The sequence below is a fragment of the Gymnogyps californianus genome, chromosome 2 (assembly GCF_018139145.2).
Source record: "Gymnogyps californianus isolate 813 chromosome 2, ASM1813914v2, whole genome shotgun sequence".
Classification (NCBI taxonomy): Eukaryota; Metazoa; Chordata; class Aves; order Accipitriformes; family Cathartidae; genus Gymnogyps; species Gymnogyps californianus.
The window spans coordinates 42,325,792-42,350,050 of NC_059472.1; the positions used below are offsets into that span (position 1 = coordinate 42,325,792).

The window sequence follows — 24,259 nt, forward strand, 5'->3', positions numbered from 1 at the left end:
TGAGAGTTCTTTTCTAACTACTGTGAAAGTACCATGCCTGTAAGTAAGTACTGGAGGATTGCTTTAGAACAAGGCAGAATCCATAAGTAAATTGGATCGATCAGTTGCTGTAATGGGACCCAGCTCAGAGCAAGAACGTCACCCTCCCTGTGGAGACACTAGGTGGTGCAGCCTTCCTGTGTGACACTGAGAACAGCCTTTTGCTAGTGTGACTGTTCTTGCCAGGTCTTTTGAGTTTTGGGTTGGTCTGTGCAAATGCAGGGATAAGTAATCGCTCTGACATGTCTTTAACCAGGCTGGAGCTGTAGCAGTTGAGCCAGTGCCGTTCTCATTTAACTGTTTCTGTTAAATATAGGTTATCTGACTCCAGGAGTTCTAAAGGCCTATAATCCCCCCAGGGTAGAATTTCTAAAATATTATTCTATTCCTACACAAACTATTCCAGCTATTAAAAAATATTTTGGTGTAGTGACACCATACACTGAGTGTTGATCCCTTGAATAAGAAAGCTGTTATGTACAAATTGCTCTAAGAACAGCAATATTCAAACAGAAGTTAAAAAAATAAATCAGCAGAACAGGCTAACGCTGGAAACTTTTTATGATATTGTTTCAAACGATCTAGTGCTACACCTTGACAGTCTGTCACTTGTCTGAGAGTGTATGATAGCAAGTTTATGTAACAGTAAATATAACCTCTTATTCCCTGAGCAACTGCTGTTTCCATGTTCCCTCCTACTTCCCAGAGCTCTTTGGTCGGCTACAGGAAATGGTTTGAAAGACGAGGTTACATTATCTTAAGCTTTTTTTTTTTTCCTTAAAATAAAATGAACCCTGTAGTGAAGTACTGACCAATTCTTAACTAATGTTGCAATGGACTGTGGTGCTATTACATTAAAGACTTTTGAGAAGCTGTTTTACAGGACAGCTGAGAACTGATTTCCTCTCTTCCTGCCCTCCAGCCAAAAAGAAACCCTAACAAAGATGCAGAAATGGCTGGTTTGGTCCTTTTCAGCTTCTCAAAGCTGAACGGGTGTAAGGAAAGCAGAATCCATTAATCTTGACAGTGGTGATGAACAGATGTTTCCCTGTTCCACATGAAGCTACCACTCTGGATAGAACATCAGCCATTTGTTTTATCTCAAATTACTACCATACAACCTGCTTCAGATTAAGTGTTTATTCAAATTAAAAATCACCATACAATAGAAACTATTTACATATTTAACTGATAGTCTGCTTAAACGGCACAGTTTGACTGAAGGAAGCCAATGGAAAAGAAAAGCAATGAATATTTATGCTGCTGAACTTCACCTGCAGGCACACTGAAGCTTTATCAAAAGGGTTTTAAGCTTCTGCAAAGTACCATTTGCCTAAATAGTTGGGCTGAGGGGTGGCAAAGATGTACTGGGTTTCAGTTGTAAGAACCAGTGTCACTTTGGAAAAAAAAAAGAATCTATGCTGTAGTTACATTGCAATTGCACTAGCTCAGCTGTTTTGGTAAGTAATTTGATAGAACAATTCAATAGGTAGAACTTAGCAAACTGCATTCACTTTTATGAATTAGATTTATATACTGAGCAACAAACCTATAGTGTCACTGCAATGTAACTTGACATCCTATTGCATATTTCCACAAATTGTTTTTGATAGTGCTAGAGCTAGTTTTAGCTTTAAAACAGATTTGAGGTTAGTTGATTAAAGCAGCAAAAATGTAAGGAATATTCTTGAATAATCACAGAGGATTAAAAATTAAGATTAAAATATTTTCACTGGTAACAGTCTCAGCGACTGCAATGCAAGTATTAACTTCCTTCAAAATCCTGTGCTTTCCCATGGACTTCAGATGATGACTTTGGCCTTGTGGGAAACTGAAGGTTGAACACAGAGCTAGGTGTGCTGCCGCTTCTGCCGTCACGTGTGTTCGTATTGCACTTCGGCATCTGTGATGGCTGTGCGATGCTTTGAAAATGATTTCAAATTTAGTATGAGTAATACAGCAGTAAAACAGAATCATCTTCAGTGTAAAGAATTACATACATAACCCTTCCTTAAAGGAAACCATGACACCGTTTAGAAAGTCTTACAAGAGGTGACAGTACTCCAGACACTAATGTGAAATAACAAGGATATAAAAATAATTTTCACAATATGCTGTATTTCAAAAAAGATAATTTAAGAACATCACCATGTCTTAAATCTCTAAGTTCTCCTTCATGACTTTTTCTTTTGAAAACAGCTGTTCGTGCATCTTCTCGCCCCTCTTATAAAGGTCTCCTTGTAATGTATTGCATGACTTAGATCCTAAGAAGGCGTTGTCAAACTACCAGTGCATGATTGCTTTCCTTCCTTCTCCCTCCCCACCCCAAAAAGCCTGCTTGCTTTGGGATGTTTCTGCAGATGCAAAACACAGAGCATTTAAGGAGAACTTCAAGCTTTACAGGAACTGTTTTAACCAAATAAAAACATTATTTCTCTGCAGAATTACTCTTTCCTTCAGCATTTCAGCTTCCGCACTCAGTTAAGACATCCAAACTCATGAAGTAATTGGTTCGAGCAGTCTGTCCAAATAAGAAGTCTGTGCCAATGATCCATTTCAATAGAAAAAGTGTTCTTTGTTCTATGGCTGTTGTTGATACTGGCCTTCTGTTGCTGTGTAGAAGTCATCAAGCACACTCTGTAGATAATCAAATGTTGGCCTCTCTTCTGCTTTGTCTTTCCAGCATGTTTTCATGATATCGTAAAGCTCCGCTGGACAGGTTTCCATGCGTGGCATTCGGTACCCGCGCTGAAGAGCAACCATCACGTCTGAATTGCTCATACCTTCAACAAAAAAAGAAGGTTTTGATGAAATGATCTCAATTCCTAAAGAAACGATTTTTTCTTTTTTATTTCCTTCATTCTCAAGATCTTCACCCGATAATACAAGACTATTGCTACTTATTAAAGGTAGCTACTAATATGAGTTCAATAAACAAGGCTGAGGCATGCACCAGCACCGAGGGACTTGCTCTGAAAATCCTGAGGGGAAGATTTCCGTTTCCCCAGTTGAGCGTAGCAACCTCTTTAGTGCCAAGTCTAACAAGACTGTGGGAGAGATCATAATTCTTGTCTCCAGAAACAGCTCCATTCTGTTCCTCTGACCAGTCCTGCCACCGTTTGTTCTGCTTCCAGTGGTGGTGAGATTCACAGCAAAAGCCCACCCTGGCATCAGCCTTTGTCTCTAGTTGCAGAGCTTCTAACCTGCTTGCTGTAGACCCCGTCCATACCGAGACGGAGAGCAGCCTACCTGTTTGACGACCCTGCCCAATGGAGTAACACACCCTCAGCTTTTCTTCTACATCAGCTTTTGTGTAAGTGCTGCTGATATTGCAAGATACTGGACATAGTCACTCGTGATATCGTTACTTGTAACAGGCAATTTCCCTTCCCTTCTTCCTCATCCTATTCCTATTGTGCAAAACCACCTTGCCAGCTGTGCTGAGCTTTGCTTTGTTTCCCTGTGATGGTTTTCTTTCAGAGGATAAGAACTGTAACTAGCAGAAGTGCATCCTGAGCCTCACATGCCAACTAGTGTCACGTGAGAGAGGCCTGCCCCGGACTCCATCCTCCTCCTCTCTTTTTTTTTTTCCCCACCCCACCCCCCACCCCCCTTTTTAAATCCTTGAGCCAGTGGTTCACAGAACGATTTCGACACCTACTCTCAGAAGTCAGTTATGCCAGGGCCAACAAAAAGGCTCACCACTTCCTACCCAGAAACCCGCCTTTCAGCTTGTCCCTTCCTCTGCAAATCTTATGCAACCCAGTAGAATAATTGTGCCAGGATTACCTTCTCCAGAACACAGACTCTAAGCTTTCTGTACTCCAGTGAATGCTGTTTCTTCCGATGACTGGGCATGCAGGAGGCACCTGTGCTTCAGCCTAGATATTTGCTACCACCAGTGAAGACTTTCCCTTTTGAGAAGGGTATTCCAGACCCCACAGCCGCTGGCCGCACCTCAGGCTAAATGCTCCACGTGGCGCAGTTCTGCCTAAGACTACAGTTTCTCATGGTTTTCTCAGGCAACTCGGCCTCTGGTCAGGTGCATGCGTGATGTTCGCTGCTCCTGCATACACCAGTTCCCCCAAGGTGCGGGGAGAGCAGCTACGCTGCTGAGAGGTGGCAGGACGGGTCCTGCTCCGAGCAAGGTCGGCAGTGGAGATGCAGATGTGGTGCTCCCCCCGGTACTCAGTGACTGTGCAGCTCTGTTGCTGCAGACTGTGTGGATCTTTGTACGTGTTATCTGACTACTAAAGCCATGATTTAAGCCACTTGGCAGGTAAGGACACATTTGAACTACAACCAAACGACAACTTTATCCGGTATAACTACTCTGATTGTTCAAGATGACTATAGTTCATATAGTTGACTTCAGTTGAAGCCTTTTGGCTTTTAACCTATTTTAGAAATACCATCAGTCGTGTAATCTGAGTCTGGATCATAGTGCTTACTTTGGGCACATCTTTTGTATTTTCAGTTCCTCTTTGGAAGAAGGAGTGAAGTTTTCCTGAGCTAATACTGCACATGTGTGTAGAAAAAAAAGTATTTTGAAGCTAGCAGTGGAATGGCATGTTGTCACAGAATAAGGAATTACTGCTATATAAAGACAAAATAAATATAGGAAGAAAGTCAATAAAGCATTTTATTGAGAACAGTGATCTGACTGCTTGAGCTTAAAGAAATGGATTGTATATAATGTATGCAGTAAAATAGTTATTCATACTATGCAAAGTCTTGGTTAACTGTGTGCTGCTACATGAGGACTCCTGCTACTGGGCTTTTGTGCAGAACGGGGCTGATTCTGTGGGTTTAAGTACTTTATAGGATTGTGCTTAGCTCTCGTGTCTGCAGGACTAATTGTTACATTCTGAATGCCAAGGACAAAGCCTGTGTTTCAGCTAACCTGCAGGAAAACTATCTGTTAACCATTTAAGTTCACAAGACAAAAATGAAAATACTTTTATCAATATTCCATAGTAAATACATCATGAACATACTTGCATATGTTTGGGGGTTTATTTAAAACAAGAAGGCTTACCTGTCTACCCCACAGTCCAAACAGTATTCTCAAAATAGCTAAAAGAAGTTTGAATTTTCCTTTTTTTAATTTTTTTTTTTTTTGTGGCTAGAGAATTTCCTGTCTCATCAGAACTACATCCTAATCAGTAAAAGAAAGATATCCACACGCATATTTATTACACTTACACCCTCTTAAATGCTAGCAAAGAACATTAGCTCTAAAGGTTTGGTACATGTCTGTTAATTTATGCTGTGGTACCTGTTAAGCTTCACAGATAAAGACATATTTCCTTACGTTAGAGCATGGGAAATGATTTGAACACAGTGGTATGGAGGAAGAATCCCACTGTACAGAAAGTGGCGTATCTTGTGAAGAGCAGCGGACATAATTGGAATGCAAGTATGGATGTTGCCAGTATTTGACGTACTATATAAGCACCTGGAAATTAGTTTTAACAACAAATTCAACTTATTTGCCCAGAGAATCAGATACTTGTTTCATATTTCAGAGGTAGTTCCTGAAACTATAGTCCCACTAATTGCTTTGAGTTTCTCAGGAAGAGAAACAGCTGTTGGAATTTAAGAACAAAGATCACAAAAGCTCCAAGTTTCTTGGCTGGAAATGCTTCCTACCAAGTTGCCTGCCTAGATTTTCTTCACAGGTATTAACTACTTGCCAGTTTCAACTCAAACTGTTTCATATGCAGCTTTATGCTGAATACTCTTTAGTTGCTGGAGCTGGCTAATAATTGAAAATAATATTTTGAAGCATTCTCATTAGCACTGAAAAAATCAATTTACTGTTTCTCTCCAGTGGCTGCTGGTGCCAACCTACCACCAAGTTACTCTTGCCATGCTGGGGTAATTTGCCCAAATCTGTCACATCTCTTCACGTAAAGTAAATTGGTTACCCATTTATTTTGCTGTCCTGATTCTTCAGTATCAACTTTCAGTCTAATAGGCTATTTCAATCTATACTTCTATTTAAAATAGACATATATCCCTCTTGCAGTTTAATGCAAGCAATGCCTGCAAACTTTTAAGATCTTCCAGTATGCAGTCAGGTGGCTTCCGCTTCTAATTGCTGGTTGACAAATGAATCCACAGTGTATGGCCTATTTATGGTGCTCATAAAAATGCTCCCATATTTTAAAAAGATATTGCCCAGACTTCCCCTAGAAGAGATATTTTCCCACAGTAGTACAGCAGTACCGTGTCTGCTGTACAGATTGATTTTGTTCTTAAAATAAAAATATGATATGTTTTATGGAGGTAAAGAGAGAGCAGACTGAGCTGCAGAACTAAGTATTGGATTGGGTTTTGTATTTTTGTAGTGCTGGTTTCCAGGTGAGCCTGTAGGTTTGCTCAGGGAAGGACAATTTTCAAGGCATCCAGAAATAACCTTGTGAGCCCAACTCAGCATAGGCAACTGTCTGGATACACAGGCACGTGCTAACAGGAAAAAAAAGTATCCCGACTGTGGGAAGAACCATGCATTACTCGGCTGCATACAACTCCCATCTGATCCTTCCTGGGGACATGAGCAGTGTTTAGAATAGCTTTGGGAGGACATGCTACTCAGTCACATATTTTATAGCCCTTACCTAAAAACCAACCCAGAGCATGCGTTTAAACACTTAGCTGTGCAAGCAGCCCTATCACCTCTTGAATTTTAAGGGGGCTACTCTTGAGCTTAAGTGCTTTCCTGGACTGGAGCTTTACCGAGCAATGAGAATGTCTGGTTTGGCTCTACCTCTTATATGGAAAGTTGCTATGTTCTTCCATAACATAGTGTAAAGCTGGCCGCCATCACCCCTTCCCTGCTGCCTGAGTCTCACGGGAGGTTCGGTCTCCCTGTGCCCGGAGGTGTTGAGCCTACTGTCATTTCAGGGACTCAGGTCTGCCCCTTTGCCATCTCTGGCAGTTCAGGATGCAGAATTTCAGCTGCTCATGAAGTGGTGGTGAAAATGTTTACACTGTTTAAACAGCAAGAGCTGCTGCACTGGAAGCTCTGGGAAAGCTTTGCTTGGATGAAATATCTGCTCTCCCTTCACTGCCTGTAAACTGCAGGATCCTAAGGGTTCTTCTCAGAAGTTACTCCATCTATGAGATGTGCAGTACAGGTGAACATGGCTGTACTTTCCCCATTTGCCCACAAGATAAGAGAATTTAGGTCAATTTTCCATAACCTCAGTAAGCTTAAATGAATGCAGTCTGCTGCCCGGAGTTAATCAGCTATGCCTGAGATGTGACAATTTTGTGTGCATAAAAATACCCTTCATACAAGCTGTCTCTGTGTGCTGGAAACATTAATATGTATTTTGTTTAACAGAAAGAAAAATGAAACATGAAGCACATAACCATTTCACAGCTACCTAATGCAGCCACAATCGATGTGGTCTCACATGGTCTCGTACCTGAACCATATGGAACAACGAAGAGTAAATATTCCTAGCAGTATGTCAACACTGCTTTAGGGTCTGCTTTCATGTTTGTTTAGATTAGCTAACACTGACGAATTATTACAGCCTATTTGCTTGTGAAAACATGCTTTCTTAGTACTTTTACATATTACGATATTAAAAACCCCAGCAGCTTACACAGCACCATCAGAACTTGTAGCACTGCATCCTCGCTATGGGACTGTGCTGCTGACCGTAAAGCCGGGATCTGTGACAATGCGGCGTTTGCTGCAGTTGTAATACCTTTTGAATATATAAAAATGACTACGTGTTCATGGTGCCATTAGTCTGCTTGCTAAAATTTACCCCAGAGAGGCACGTAGTTCACACATACGGTGACTGTAAGTTTTCAAAGCAATAAGATTACCTGCAAGACATTTTCCAAATCACTGCTGTCACTACTGTCAGATGCCAGCTCTTTCCCTGTGTATTTTGTTTGCCTTTTAACACCAAGGTATAAATACAGAGTAATGGTATAAACACACGCCCATACCTGGATAAGGAATCTTTCCATATGTAACGATTTCATACAGGAGAATCCCAAATGACCACACATCAGATTTAATAGTGAAAGATCCATAGTTAATTGCCTCTGGTGCTGTCCATTTAATAGGGAATTTCGCACCTAAAAAAAAGTATAGTCTCAATCAGTCAAAGGCAAATTTAAACGCTCAATATCAAGTCACTGAAAGGTCTTAAACAACTTGCCTATGATACCCCTAAATTAGCAAAGTTACCAGCCACTCCTTCTGTCCAAGAGTTATCAGCAGAGATGTGCTGCAGGATGCATGTTGCCACACTGCATGTCCTGTGTCAGAGGTGCAGATAAGATGCCGAAAGTTACATAGCACCTTTTGACTCTTAGGTGTGGTGAATTTTTGCTAAAATTACAGTCACCATTTTGCCTTCTGCCCAGTGGTCAGGCAACAATCTTACAATTCCCATCACCTGGAACTTCACAAGACTTTAACTAACTTTTCCTATTTTAAAGAACGTTAGTCTAGCTTCAACATACACTTTAACACATTTCAGATTCAGCCACAGATGCAAAAGCAGTAGCAAGTCACATCTTAAAAAAACATATCTTAAAATACTGTCTTTCATGTCGAATTAACTGATTCCAGAAAATCCCATATAGAAACAAACTCCTTCCAGTTAAATAAGAAAAGTTCAAGCAGCCTTTGATGGGGAATATTACATTAGCTCTTCAGACAACGAAGAGTAATACAAGCAGATCCTCTCTATGCCCTTTTTAGCCTGCTCTATCGTTCTGGCACAAAATACCAGGTAAGCTAGGAAACTTTTCTGAATGACAGAAAACACATCGGAGAAACTTGGCATAAAGGATTTATAACCTGAAAGGTTCATTTAATCAATATACAATGTCCAGAGCTAGCTAAAAAACACAGATATGGATTCTGTACCTCTGCAAACTGCTTAATCAGACCCTTCCCTCTGATCTATTGAATTACTGTTACCCAGTGACTGCTGAATAGTTCCTCTTCCTTTAATCTCAACTGTAGTGCATTCTTCTCTTTCTTCCTCATACCTTAGTTCTTCCACTCCTGTCCTACATTACCACAGTTTCTATTCAGACTGTGTGAAAATATGATGTGCTGTCTTTAAAACAAGAAGGGGAAAGCCAGCCAACAAACCTGCTCCGTAAAGTTACCCTAATCCAGTCTGTGCATGGAAGCATAAATAAAAAATTTTCACTGCAGCAAATTGACTCTGCACTTCTTGAAAGCATCCTTGACAACATTAGCAAAACACACACCCAGACAAATATCTTTAATAGTATGATTTCCCCTCTTGCCAGTCCTGACCCTGCTGCGATGTTACTTCCCATCCGTGTGCTGACAGGGACATGACCCAGCCCTCCAGTGTCCCTACACGTAGCAGCAATGCTGCTGAATGTGTAAATCAATGCTGCAGTTTCTAAAGCAGCTTCAAAAGGTGACCAGTTCTGCTAAAGGTTTTCTTGTTACCAGCAGCTACAACCCCTAGGGCTCCTTCCTTTCCCTAAGTGAAAAGGAGGTGCATATGGCATTGAAGGATGTGAAGAGAAAATAAGATCATATTTTCTTGGCATTTAATTCAGTGGGATGGAAGCTGTGGCCATGCAATTAATTTGTTCAATTTAGAAAAACTTGTGTGCAGTTAAGTACTCTCAGTTTTCTTTGTTCTTCAAGTTTATTTAAAATAAACTTTTCAAAAAGCCTGGGGAGCACAGAAAGGTTATTTGTTTCCTTATTCTTTTTTAAAGTTGTTGGCATTGGAACGCTGCCTCTAGGAAGTCATCACGGCATTTTCTGTGCTTGGTGACCATATTATTGTTAGACACAGCCTCACTGCCTCCCAGAGGCTGAAGTTTTAAAGACAAAAATAAAAATACATACCTTCCCTTGCTGTATATTCATTGTCTTCGATGACTCTCGCTAGTCCAAAATCAGCAATTTTGCACATCAGTAAGTCCGAAACCAGAACATTTGCTGCTCTCAAATCTCGATGGATATAATTTTTTCTTTCTATGTATGCCATTCCTTCTGCAATCTGTAACCAAAGAAACAACTGTTTCGATATTTCAACACCACACAACACCATCAGCAGGTCTGACCTCTCTGTTCTTTCAAGGTATCAGCAAAGCCACATCCATTTATTCACTACCAGTATCTTTGGAGCATTTTTGAGACGGAAGCAAGGCAAGGGTGATTTCCACGGAAAACCTATGCGTAGATCCAGTCCTGCAAAACTATACTTACAGTAGTAGCTTCAAAAGAATTGTTTGGGTGAATAACAGCTGGCAGGATTAGAGATATGTATCAGAGACATTTCCTGAAACAAAATCTTAATTAAAATGTTCCTAAGATTTCTACTAAAATATTCTCCTCCCCAAATTATTAACTGGTTTATTTTCCAAATACTAATAAAATGGAAGGAATTAATAAGTTAAACAAGATACAGATGTTCTTTTAAGGATTGATGAAGCAACAGTGCAGATGGAGTTAAAAAAAACCCAACAACTTTCTATTTATCTAGTATAGGCCTGGACAATCAGGAAACAATTACTAAGATAGGGCAAACAACTTTATTTTCTTCTACAACAACATGTACCTGTTCATACACGAGGAGTGTTTGGCAACAGCCAGCTCTCAGATACTATCATAAGTAAATTTAATTCGTATTTCAGCAGCCCAAATTAATTTCCAAACTAAATTAAATATGATTAATGGCCTCAAAATATGCACTGGGGATGATTTTTTCAGTATTTGCCCAGACTACCTTTTTTTTTTTTTTACCCCTGAAGAAAAACATTTTAATTTTCAGAAAAAAAAGAAACTGAAATAATAGCTTCTAAACTCAGAGCAATAAAACTGATGTGTAGATCGTATTCTGTCCAAAAGTTTAAGCGGAGCTCGGAAAAAAGAAAAATAAACCCAGTGCTTGTGAGCTGTCAGTTCTTCTCTTCCTTGTGAGACTCTGGTGATGGGTCCTTCCCAGGCAAGGCCCACGCTCCAACCTGTGCCGCAGGTACCTCTCCAGGATGTTTGTGGGTGGGTGACAGACGGCTCGCTCTCGGCCACGTGGTTTGGGGAATGCACAAGCTCTCAGGTTTGCTAATGAAGCAGCAGTAAAGCAGTAAGGGTCCTTCTCCAGCGCCAGTCCCCAGCACACTCATACACGGGCTCTTTCCCCTCCACCTCAGGAGAAGACAAGCGCACGGATCCCTTCTCAGCGCCAGAGGTGCTTCTTTCAGCCGTGCAGTAAAGCAGGCAGGAGCACCTGACCAAATTTTAAGAAAACATTAACATCGCTTCTGCTTATCCATTTTTAAAAAGTCCCCGAGGGGTACTGCGAAGGCACACACTGCCACCACTTACAACACAAAACCACACGGTCTTTGTTCCTCTTTTTTAGTTTAAGGCAATGGAAAAATAGAGCCACTTGCCCTCCCACCTCCTTCCACTGCAAACCTCTTCTCACAAAGCGACACATTCTTCAGAGCAGAGTGTTACATTGCCCTTGTACAACGCAGGGGGGTTCTCACACTAAACCAGAAAGAAACTCCGATGATGAAGAGAATGAAGAACACCTGCATTTCACATTTTCTAGAAATAAGTAAGACGTTTTATAATGAAGGAAGCAGCTACTAGTGAATAATTACCACAGACAGTCTTACTAGACACTTACAGACAAAATAGAAGAGTAGTATTTGATTCAGAGCCCACTCTGCCTCTCTCTTGTCCCCATGTCATTACTTGGGCTTGGGGAGGAATGAGAGATGAAAGGGAAGGTTTTGGTGTAAGATCAGTGCTGAGATTGGACTGGCCAGCTTGGCAGATACAGCCAAAAAGCAGACATGTCCGCTAATGTCACTAAAAATACATCAGCCATCACAAAAGAATCAACTTTCCTCCTACTTCCCTGCACAGATTTAACATTTGGGCAAACCACTGGCTCAGGAATGAAGAACCACTTCACAAAAGAGACATTCCTGACAGCGATATTTAGTTTCCAAGACCAACCAAGCAAAGCCATTGGAAAGACCATTTTATTTCCTCTTATTTGTGCCAGACTCACTGAAGTCATCATCTGATTAGTCACAAATTAAGAATGATGTGACATCAAACAATCCCTTATGTTTTCAGCAAATACAAACTACATTTCCGTGAAACTTCAGGACAATGGTTTTGACTGCATTGAATCAGAGAAATTCAAAGAAGCCACGTATGTGCAAGCATTTGGGCATGCAAAAAATTCCCAAGTCACGTTAAATCTTTGCTTGTGCGAAAAGAAAAAAAAAAGAGGATTTTTTGATCGAGGGAATGGATGCCAGAGCCCATGTGATAACTCTTTATGATAATTGCTGGGTTTTCATTGCCAAATGATATGTTAAAGGTAGAGAAATTCATGGGAACAAAAGAAAATTAAAGCCGTTTTCCCCTCTTTTAATGATCATTGGTACCTGTCAAGACTGTTCGGCTACATGTAACTACTACTCAGGAGCAGGATGGGAAAGCTAATTTGGGCTTCTGGAATATGTTTTGTGGCCTTTAAGAGAGGATTCTGCGTACACTGCACAAGTGTTACTACCAAGAAGGGAGCAGTTTCCCCTTCACTGTTAATGAACTACTGACACGCTTCTAGAAACACCCAAGTTAAATCCTTTCAAAACCAACCAACCAACCAACAAATCTCTAAATACTAGGAACTATGCACCCAGGGTAAGAATGGAAGAAAAGTCTTCTGGAAGAAATAAATCACTCCACAAGACAGCCTCTGTACTGTAAAGCTTCAGCTAAAAGTCACGCAATAAATGAATGACTCAGAGCTGCAGTTCTGCAGACAGTTCTGTCACCCATTTGGGGCGTGATTTCAGCTGGCAGTGCTCTTTCCTCTCTGTTTCTGCTCTTTCTATCTGTAAAACAGGGTAATTACTTAACCTTCTGGAACACTTGTGGGTCATTTCACAAATAGGTATAAAACTCTTTCAAAATCCTGAAAGAAAATGGTAAGAAAAGCATGGAGCGAACAGTATTGCCTTGAAAACGCGCGTTCCCTACTTTCTGACCCATTTTTTGTAGCTTCTGAAGGTGTTTGGAGAGAGCAGCAAAAGCAGCAGAGGACTTTGAAGCAGGGAGGGGAGAACCTAATAAACCAGCATTTCAGGAGAGGACACTCTACTGTCGCAGAAGAGCTACACCTTCTGAAAAGCAAAAGCACTTGGTCACAACTCACAGACTTCCTTGGTGAAACATCACAGCTGACATTAAACAGCACTTGGAGGGATGGGCAGTTCTGTGCTTTTCTTTTTTTCAGAAGGTGAAACTCAGCTTTTGTTTTGGTTTGGGTTTTCTTGCTACAAAACCAGAGAACTTCTGGATTCCTTTGTAGCTCTGTTTTTCAACTCAAAGACATATTTGATTTCAACTTCCATGCCAAGGTCTGTGATCCTCTTTTGCAAGAGTTATTTCAAACAAGCCATGTTTTACACATAATTTGCAATGACGTTTCTTCACACAGAGAGGGCGTTACAGCAACATGTGTAATGGATTCCGCTTGTGCATTTCTAGGCTGTATGTAAAAATGTGGAATACTAAAGAGGCCAGATGGGTTTGCTTAAGGTCAACCTGATAGGATGTTTTTATGTCATGCTGAGAACGTATTATATCATGTTGAGAAGGAAAACTAAATGACAGGGATCATGAAACAGAGTGGAATGAAAACGAAAGGGAATGAAAGAATGGCAAAATATGAAGGTTTTTTTACCAGGAAAGCAAGTTTTAAACAACCTGGAGGGTTGACAGGTGCAACCTCATGGGAAAAAAGTCTCAGGAACAACCACACCATCAAAAAAACAATTATAAGTGCAAGGGCAAATCACACTTATCTTAAAGACAGTGCCTGATGAGAAAAATTTGGCCAAATCATACATGGTCAGAAGCACCCAAAAATGATAAAGTCAAATTACAAAATATTAAAAAATACCCCAATATGACAAAAATCAGAAGAGCCCACCCACAAGAAGTGCTACAAATAGTAAGTATAAGTAGGGGTGCATTAATAACAGGACAAGATCAAGGAAAACATTCACATTAAACAGATGGAGAAGACTACATACCAATGCTAAAGAGAAGTTTTTAAACGCCTGCCTTTGCTTCAGTCTCCACTGAAAGGGCCAAGGACGCACACGTGGTTAACGTGAATAACAAAGGGGTAAGCACACAGGATGGAAAAGGGAAAGAACTGGGTTAGGAGAGTTTAAGTGGATAGGAGTGGTTTATGAGACACCTGAAAACTGTCAGTAAATCCAAACTCACACATCCTCAATCACCTGCAAAGCAGGCAAGCAAAATGGGGAAAAAAATATAAGTGATGAATCAGTATTTAAAGTTGAGCCTAGTTTTAATTTGGTTACAAATGAGGTCAAGTCTGGGAAAAAAACAAAAGGGCGTGACCTACAATTTCCAAAATATTGAGAAACAACTAGGCTAAGAACCTCTCCAATCCTCTCCTGCCCTATTTTAAACCAAAATCATGTAGAAATGATTACTTAGAGATGGTTTAGGTATACTTTTAAAAGATTTCCCTTTATGTTGGCAGATGTGGCTTTTTACTCTTTTCAGGAGCCGTACTATAAAACTACACGTGAAACCGCAGGCAGTAGAAGGCAGGGATTCGTGAATAAAGGCAGCTTCAAAATTCCCTCTGTATTGCTGCTGCCTGCGAGACAAGCGAAGCCGAACCACTGCGCCCGCTCCCTGGGGCCAGGCCGGGGCTGGGATGCTGCCCCTGAGGGCCCACCCATGAACAGGACATCCCGGCTGCATCCCTCGTCCTTTGCTTGGCGGGTGGGGGACAGTGGCCTCAGAGCTGCTCTCAGCTGCGCACCTGGGCTGCTCAGGCCCACGGCTCAGTGGGGTGCTCCTGCCAAAGCAGGTAAAGCAGCCCAAAACCCAGACTGGAAATCAGTGCAAAGCACTTAGGGTGGGAGGGATCATCCTGCTGGTGAATTTTAAGCAGAGGAAATAATGGAGCATATCCTGAGGTTCACATTGCCTTAAATTTGGTAATTCTCAGTTCCTAGGGAAGAGCCTCATTAAAAACAGTCTGCGGTTTTGAAAGGCTTGAAGCAGACACACGTTATTGATCTGGACAGGGATGTCTTTGGTCTGGGATTACCCAAAACCAGGTTCCTTTCAATAATGTCCAGACGCATAATAAAATAAATACACTTCTTGATTACGGAGTTTTCAAAAAGAAAGTTTGTCTTCACATGACTATTCGTCTATGAAGAGGGTGTAGACTCTTTATATCAGGCAACTGAAAACTGTTGAAAAAAAAGTCACGTTTTAATCTTTAAGTGATATATTGTGTAATATCAATTTTCAGTTTGCAGCAGTGCTTATCCTAAAGGTGAAGTCAGGAAAGGCTGCAAAAACGTATTCGTCTTGCTCCAGTCAAGCAGCTATGTAGTCAAAGCAAACCCACAGGGAAAAAAAGGATTATTAAAGTAACATATATAATTATGCACTGGAACATTAGAGGGTATAATTAAAACTGAAAAAAAACTGAAAAGGAATATGGCTAAACTGCAGTGGAAATCTCCCAATGCCAAATAAGAGTTAAAATTAATTCTGATTTAGGACTTTCCCCTCCCCTCTTAAAACACTGCATCAAAAATCTCTATTAATTTTATCCTAAGTTTATTATTATTTTAATGGCATTGTAGCCTTAGAAGGCAGAAAGAAGAGTTGCCAGTGAAGTTGTAGATCATAGAATTAATGAAAGTATCAGCACTGCGCAGGAAAGAAGAAAGACTGTTTTTAGGACAAAGCTTTGACCAGCTTGAAAGTTATGACGTGAGTATGTTCAGTAACAACTGATATCATTTTCCTAACCACAGCCACCATGCATGTGTGTGCTACACAGTAGATAACGGATTTGCATAAGAAGCAGGAAGAGTTTACACATGCAAATTCACTGAACTTGAGTTGTATGTTTTCAGCAGATCTCATCAAACAGAAGCAAGTACAATTTCAAGAACTGTGAAACAATGATTTGGGAGCTCTTTGGGTAAATTACCTCTAGGCAAGACAAAAACCAACTAGCAAAATCGAGAGTTTGCCAGTCGCTTTAGTGCTGAAGGAGCTAGGCCGTTGCCTGTAGATGACCAAGGGGAATATGGGCAATGTCCATACGGACTGTCTTGGCCTGCTGCATTAGCAAGATTTGGCAGTATAGCTCGTGGACAAACGATGAAATTCACTTACCTTCCAACTCGTAACTGGGAACCAACAGCTAACAGCACCTTTGGGTTCCCTGAGCCCCTGGCTGAGCTGACGGGCAGAAGCCCCAGGAAGGGGAACCGCTCGTCAACCGTGTCAGCTAATGCCTGCCAGATGCACGGCAGCTGCAGGACCAGCCGATGAGGTTGCCGTGCTGCTGACCCACGCACCAGCAGTGGTCACGCAGGCAGGGAAGCGGGCTCAGGTTTTGCTTTCTCCGTATTCCTGGCTGTTTCTGGCGTGTCTGACATACTGACAATTCTGCTGACTTCTACGGGAGATGCCACAGCTCTGCTCTGTACTAAAGCAGGTAGTATGTGCTTGAAGAGACGTTTGCAAAACTCAGCTTCCTTTAAAACACACTCCTTTCAGAGACTTCTAGCATTCGTCTCTAGTGGCCAAAATCATCTTTGCCAGGGCATAGCTAACACTAGATTTCCCCAGCCCCTAATCATACACACTAATTAAAACACAAAAGAGAAACTTCAGCTGTTTCAGAGGGCAGATTGCTTTAGAAACTGAGCTGGACCACCTTCCTAGCAAGCATTTTCTTGCCATGTTTTCCACAAGCCTAATTTCATAAATTGTGATTGTTGGTACAGCAAAAAAAACCAAAAAATCCTGAATCCACAGCTGTATGCTAAAGTAGTCACTAGATGTAAGTGTAACTAACTAGAATCACAGAATCATAGACTGGTTTGGGTTGGAAAGGACCTTTAAAGATCATCTAGTCCAACTCCCCTGCAATGAGCAGGGACATCTTCAACTAGATCAGGTTGCTCAGAGCCCCGTCCAACCTGACCTTGAATGCTTCCAGGGATGGGGTATCCACAACTTCTCTGGGCAACCCGTTCCAGTGTTTCATCACCCTCATCGTAAAATATTTCTTCCTTATATCTAGTCTGAATCTACCCTCTTTTAGTTTAAAACCATTACCCGTTGTCCTATCGCTACAGGCCCTGCTAAAAAGTCTGTCCCCAGTACTCAGCTATCACTGTCAAAAATGGCAATCGGTGAGGGTGGATGTTAAGTTAACAAAACAGCAAAATGAGTATAGCAGAGTAGCAGTATATTTGATTACTTGCTTGAAAAATGCTATCTTTTAAAAAGGTGTTTATTTCACCTAGGGGAGCAGTCCTTTTCTTTTTGCAAAATCAGAATGTTTCACCCCTTTAAAAAGCAGACTTCTTTCAAGACTGTTCAAGGCACAGGCGTTACGAAGTCAGCAACTGGAGCACTAACAGCAGTCTGGCAATGGAAACACCAACCCACAGCGCTCTTCAACACCACTTGGAAAATCGGATTCAGCTGGGGCTTCCTGTTCAACTACCTGCACTACATTCTCCAGCCATCTGACAGTCACAGAGACTACATCCTCCCCTCCCTTTCTCCCATTCCCAGTCCCTCCTTATCTGACAAGGCCACTGTAAGGTGGCAAAGGCCATTCCTCTGAATAAAAAGGCAACATACTAAGTGGAACCACTTCTTGCCCATTTTCCTCCTGCTGTATCGCAAGTCCATTGCTAATGTACCCTTCTGCAATGGGTCGGGTTCTTTCAGCAATTTTTGTTGCAACAGACATCTTGTGTGCAGACATGTGGACGTGAGCAAGCCGGCTGCGTAGCATGGTTGGGAGCAGGTCAGCCTTGTGCAACATCACAGATGTACGAGGGGAAAAGTAAGCCAATCCTCAGCTACCATTTCTTGCATTTTCAGTCTTTCTGAGAAGCTGGGATAGTCTGGTAAACTGCTTTGCCAGAATGGTGTGATTAGACAGTAATGAAGAGCTCAAGTGTGTGTCCACCAAGACAAAAAAATATGCCCGATCTTATTTAAGTAGTTCACCACCTCTAATGAAACATAGCTCCCCAAATTTCTTTCCCCTTAGGCTGTACAGAGAGGTTAACATCACTGCTGTAAGAATAAATTAGTGTTCCATTTGTACAAACCAGAGTCATATCAAAAATACTAGACACATTTTATGTTCTCCTTTATATACAGCCTACATTCTGGAAAAGTGTGATCCACAGGTCTGCAGTAAAATTACCATTACCTTAGCAGTAGGCCAACAGAGTTTGAAAATATTTTTGTCTGTCTTTTGCCCTAAAGACTCATCTATTAACATTCAGACTGTCAGAGTTAGAGAACACCAGTGTTGGTCAGAGGGAAATCTCTGGTCTGAGAACCACACGCAGCCTGCAAGTCTATTCCACACAGTCCTGTTATTACCCAGTGGCATTAAGAGCTTCTTACAAACGTGCTCAAAAATCCTACAAATTCTTTCCATAAGAAAAATCCCTGTACCTCTGTTCCAAAGTTTTGTCTGGACTGCAGCTAGAAATCCTCAGAGAGGCCTTCCTGAACATCCCTTTCACTCTGCAACTCAATGCATGGCGCTCTCTCAGGAATTTCTGTTGATAGCCTACATCTTACGTGAAGAGAGGGACTTCTCATATCACCTGTGCTCTACAAGGTCCTGGCCTCTGAGGCCAAGTGCAGGAACTGGCTCTGAGAGATTGCTGTCATATCGGGGTGACAAGCAATGTCCATTTCAAGTGACCTGACCTTCAAAGCTTTGTCAATGACCCCTGTCATCTTGGAAGTGATTTACCCAAGTTGTACACAGTTAGAGTTGCTCTCTAGTTCATTAAGCTTATTAAGCCTTAAATTTCTGAAAACACAATATTCATTTAAAATGAACACAACATCCCTAACTCCAATAAAAAGGTCTGCTATAAAACCACTTGTGCCTTCCTCTCCGCATTCTGGGTCTCCTTTCATATCACTGCTCACAGATGTTCTTCTCTCCCTTGAATTTTACAGACTATTTTCAAAGCTACGGGTTTTTTTCTGCCCACTGTTATTCATCTCTCCAGACCATGACCTGGGATCCAGCAGGTTTTCCACATCTACAAAGCTTTTGCCCCACTAAATTCTCAAGGACAAGTTACGCAAAGAGTTCAGAAAACTTAGAAAGCCTCTAGCTACACTGAACCAACAATTATAGCAAAACCAGCTCCTGCATTGAATCTATGTTAAATAAAAATCTATATTTGATATGTTGAACATCTATATAACAATATGTGATATATAATATACCACAGAATAGAATAGTTTCAGTTGGAAAGGACCTCCAATGATCATCTAGTCCAACTGCCTCACCACTTCAGGCCACTTCAACCAAAAGTTAAAGCATGTTATTAAAGGCATTGTCCAAATGCCTCTTAAACACTGACAAGCTTGGGGCATCAATCACCTCTCTAGGAAGCCTCTTCCAGTGTTTGACCACCCTCTTAGTAAAGAAATGTTTCCTAATATCTAATCTTATATTTATTTATATAGCAATAGTCATATAATATTCTTATAGTGAATTTTTGGTATAAATCCCTGATGTTTTTTTACGTCTTTTTCAAGTTTCTTGTCTTTCCTCATGAATTGTAACAAGTTAGTGTAGTAGAGTACAACAGTCTGTAAACTCTAATGCATAATAAAAACCCAAAAAGGTTGGTGAAACAATAACCTACCAGAAATGCCTTCATTACCTATTAGTAACATGAACTGCAACTTGCAAAAGCACAATTCTTACTCTATTTTCTTATCTGCTTCCCTGGACATCTAATGCTGGCAACTGTCTGAGGTGAAACACTGGGCTCCAAGGCACCTTTGATCCAGGCTTTGACACACAAATCACCCTGGGGTCTCTCTCTACAACTTCCGTCTATGACATGGGATAACTTGTATAATACTTTTGAAACAATCATCACGGTTCATCAATCAGATACTAGTATCTGAAACATCATTTGATTCGATTTCATTTATTTCACTGTACTTTACAGAAGAATTTGAAACCGACAATAGTCTGTTGAGGTTAACAGAGAAGTTTGACAAATGGACCTAACTTAAGTAAAAATGAGACATTTATTAACACTGAAGGAATCTCATAAGCACAAACTCACAAACTTGTACTTACACTTTCAACTCACAGCTACTTGAAGAGAAAACAGCTTTTCCACAAAGGAAAGCGGCTACGTACCACTGCCATCTAAGCAGGATACCACTGCCATCTAAGCAAGTCATCAGCAGTATCTAAGAGCTAAGCCTAAGTTCACATATTCCCTTTGAAACATCTTTTATCTATTCCCTCCTTTCAAGTAACCTTATTTACTCAGACCAAAGCTTATTTGAAAATTAAATTCTTTTTTAATGCAAAAAAAATTAGGATAAAGTTGCCCAGCATGAGTTTTGGAATCAGAGAGAAATAAACCCCGTTATTTTTGAGCATATTTCTTAAAATTTACCTGAGCAGAGAAGTCAATTAGCTTTGGAAGCAACAATTTACTTCCTTCATCACTCTTCAGAAAATCCAGCAAACTTCCTGCGACAACAGAGAAAGATTAAGTCAGTGCAGCTTATTACCAAAATAAAGGTCACACCAGGTCCTCAACTTTCTGGATCACAAAATTTTTGCAGTGAAGTGTTTTGATGTATTTTCAAGTTGACTACAGTAAGCTGGTCTCTTTACATGAACAATATGTCAGGTATCCAAGCTTTGCAATTTTCCTGGGTGTAGAAAACTCCCATCACACCAGTTCAGTGGTGCTGAGTTTGATAAGTACCCTAGTCTATGGGCTATCAGGAAAGCTGTGTAGGAGAATCACATATATTAATCCTTTCCAAGTCATAAAGAATAAGTGGCTCAACACTTGTTTATGAAGTTATCAGCAGAAGTGCTTGAAAACAGAACAAACTAAGAAAAACTACCACCCAAGACAATCTGAGAAGGAAACCTCACTTATTTTGTGTAGTAATGCTCTAATAAAGGTTGTCCTTTTCTAGTAGTGCAGCAATCCTTGCAGGACCACTCATCACTCACCTTATGACACACGTATTTATCAATTCAAGGGCCACATAAGGCAGTTTCTAAGGTTTGTTTTAAGTGCCTTGCTATGACACCCGACACAAAAGTCAGGTAGGGAGCCCAAAGGAACCAGAGCTATTTTGGGGGTTATGCTCTGAATCTGAAACAATTAAAAATGCTACATTTAAGAAAACTGTAAAAATAGTTTATTTCACAAATGCAGCAATGAATCATAAAATTAAAGCCTCAGCCCTCCTCTAGGATAGTTGCTCCTTCACTTTATATCAGAGCATTCAAAAGAATAACGCTAAAATCCCAAATTTTCATTTTTTATTCCTTCCTTTTTAAAGAAAGGGGACTAATTTAGGAGAAGCGGAAGAGTTTACTAAAACACTGCTTGCAGATCCAATGTTGTTCTCACCTTTTGCCATGAATTCTGTTATAATATAAATAGGTTCTTCTTTGGTCACTACAGCATAAAGCCTAACGAGCTTATCATGCTGAAGTGTTTTCATGAGGTTGGCTTCCTCCAGAAAGGCTTGCACAGACATCGTTCCAGGCTTCAGAGTCTTCACAGCCACTTTCGTACTGTTATGATAGTAACCTAAAAGGAGGGAATATGATCAGTGCACTTGAAGTCACTCTGCGTCGCACAGCGCCCCGACTAGTACGAATTTGTAAAGCAGGTGAGGTTGGATTCCAGTAAAAGCTGAGAGCAAATGCCAGATGTAGCACAAATATTTACACTAGAATTCCTTTTTATTTTGCAACTGATACAACATTGCAGTGAAAAATAATCCATTCCCTATTTTTAGAAATCATTTATCTGAAGAAAAAAAAAAAATTAAAGAAAGCAAATTATCTTCATACCAAGTTTTCATTTACAAGTAGCCCATAAAATATTCAAACAGTCAAGAGATGTTTTAATGAATGTCCACATAAATTGTCTCAGAATCTAACAGAGTTCATGGATTGCTTGCAAGATTCTGGAGCATCTTTAAATACAGTGATTACAACCATTTTATGCATGCCAGTCTCATGCTTGTAATCGTTTCTGTAACCCTCTGCTCAAAACGGAGCATTACAGGAAAGTGCAATCAAATGAGGATTCTCATGACTAACAAAGATACACTGCCAGGACTGCAATCCTCCAGCGTTCAGAGCAAGATTTAAAATGTGATAACTTCTTATCACATAGCCCATGCCAAGAGTGGAAGAGACTGTAGCTGTTTCATTTCTCTGTTTATCAAACCTTCTAATGTAATATTCTAATTATAGAAAAAGCAACTATCAGTAAAGAGAAAAGCAGTGAATTATTTTCTGTTTTAATGTTTTCTAAACATAAAATAAATGTTAAAATAGCATTAAAAAAATAGAGTAGCAAGCACTGATCCTAAAGTTTACCTTGTGAAGTAATTTAATTTGAAAAATAAAAGAAATAAAAGAAATAAAAGAAGAGAGAGAGAGAGAGAGAGAGAGAGAGAGGGATATACATGCAACTCTTGTTCCCACCATACCCATTTCAACATTGCAAAATTATTTCTTGGAAGAGGTAAAACTTTCATGACTCAATGAAGTAGCCTCATTTCCTTGTTCAGCAACAATCCAGACAGTATTACCACAATGGATACACCTCTAAATTGGAGTCCACAATTTCCTTATACTATTTATCATCCTAACATAAGAAATCAGTGGCAAAGCAAGGAACTAATTTCCAGATCTTAAGGGATTGCTCTAACCACTGCATCTTCTATTACCTTTTTTTAAAGAAGGATCATCACCTGAGAAAAGCCACTATGTCTATCACAAAATATTCACCTGCATGATTATTAAATATATTTTTCCAAACATGGTCAGGTCAAAGCATAACAAAGATATGACTCTAAATGATCTAATAATAAGAAATGACAACTGCAGGTCAAATCTGCTGTTAAACTTCAGGTATACAATTTATATCTATCAGAAAAACAGATGTTAAATATATTTCTTTCTGCTTAAGAAGCAGAAAGCTTGTTTGTATCTTTTCCACTATTCCATCCCATACCCTAAAGCAGAGCACTAGTTCCACTCCCGATTTGTTGAATACTCTACTGAACATACTAATTGATATCATTATTTCTGTGAAGCAATTGTGACCAACACACTTAACATTAACAACGTAACAGTATTTTACATTCACTAAAGAGATCCATCAAACTAGGGTTCTACTTACAGAAAGTTTACGTTACTACAACACCTCACCCATACTGATGTTTTCTGCAGGAAAACGGTCTACCCTGACCCTCTGGTGGTAACACACAAAGCAAATTAGCTGATGAGAGCACTAGAGATAATTGATCCTGATCTCTCTCATGTTCATTTATTTCATCAGGTATTGGGAGGGATGGGACACCACAACACCGAGGAAACGTGATCATGAACTCTATGAGCACCCACAACAGCGTCTGTAAAAAATGGATCCTTGACAGTTTGGCAAAACTGGAGTTTGTCACCTCTCTCGCCCACCCGTTATCAGCAAAACCAGCATTAGCTTGATTTAGGCTGAGGACCACATCAGACCTGGAGCAGGCAGTATCTTTTTAGTACGTCTCTGTACCACCCCAGTTTAACAAAGTCCTAGTCCTCACATCAGGTCACTTATCATTACCCTGAGAACCTCTGTGGTAGTTTCTGTAAAGATCATCTGCTTTGCCGCCACGCTCTTACTGTACAGGTAAGAAACTGCAGCCTTTGTGCACGCGCAGGGAAAATTGGTGACCTCAAACCGCTTCAGCTGGTGACAGCAAATTTAATGTTCAATCTGCATCACAGAAGGATTCCAGCGACGCACAGGGAGCTGTGGGAAGGGGTGGCTACAGCACCGCATCACCCCTGCGTTGTACAGTACCTGCAGCTCTGAACCCTTTGCTAATGTCTGCCTTGGCTGAACTGAACCTGGCTCCAGGTGTAAACCCAGCACTTGCTGTGTCACGGTATTCCTTGCCATATGATATGAATGAACATACGGTCAGTTTGCTGCCTAAACATGAATTCAAAAAGATAGGTAAGCAATGAAATTCTTGCTTACATCTAGAACACCTGACAGAAAATTC

General features: G+C 40.6%; 1 protein-coding gene across 2 annotated transcripts in view; it reads right to left on the bottom strand.

The window, feature by feature from the left end:
• Positions 1-1,164: 1,164 nt before the first annotated feature.
• LYN (LYN proto-oncogene, Src family tyrosine kinase) overlaps positions 1,165-24,259 on the bottom strand; it is a 54,569-nt gene continuing 31,474 nt past the window's right edge. For both annotated transcript variants that reach the window (XM_050892852.1, XM_050892851.1), the window contains exons 9-13: positions 21,589-21,771; positions 20,608-20,684; positions 9,920-10,073; positions 8,014-8,145; positions 1,165-2,822 (exon numbers count right to left, since the gene is read on the bottom strand). In XM_050892852.1, coding sequence (XP_050748809.1) covers positions 2,620-2,822; positions 8,014-8,145; positions 9,920-10,073; positions 20,608-20,684; positions 21,589-21,771 — 749 coding nt within the window. In that variant the 3' untranslated portion in view covers positions 1,165-2,619. The remainder of the gene's footprint in view (positions 2,823-8,013; positions 8,146-9,919; positions 10,074-20,607; positions 20,685-21,588; positions 21,772-24,259) is intronic.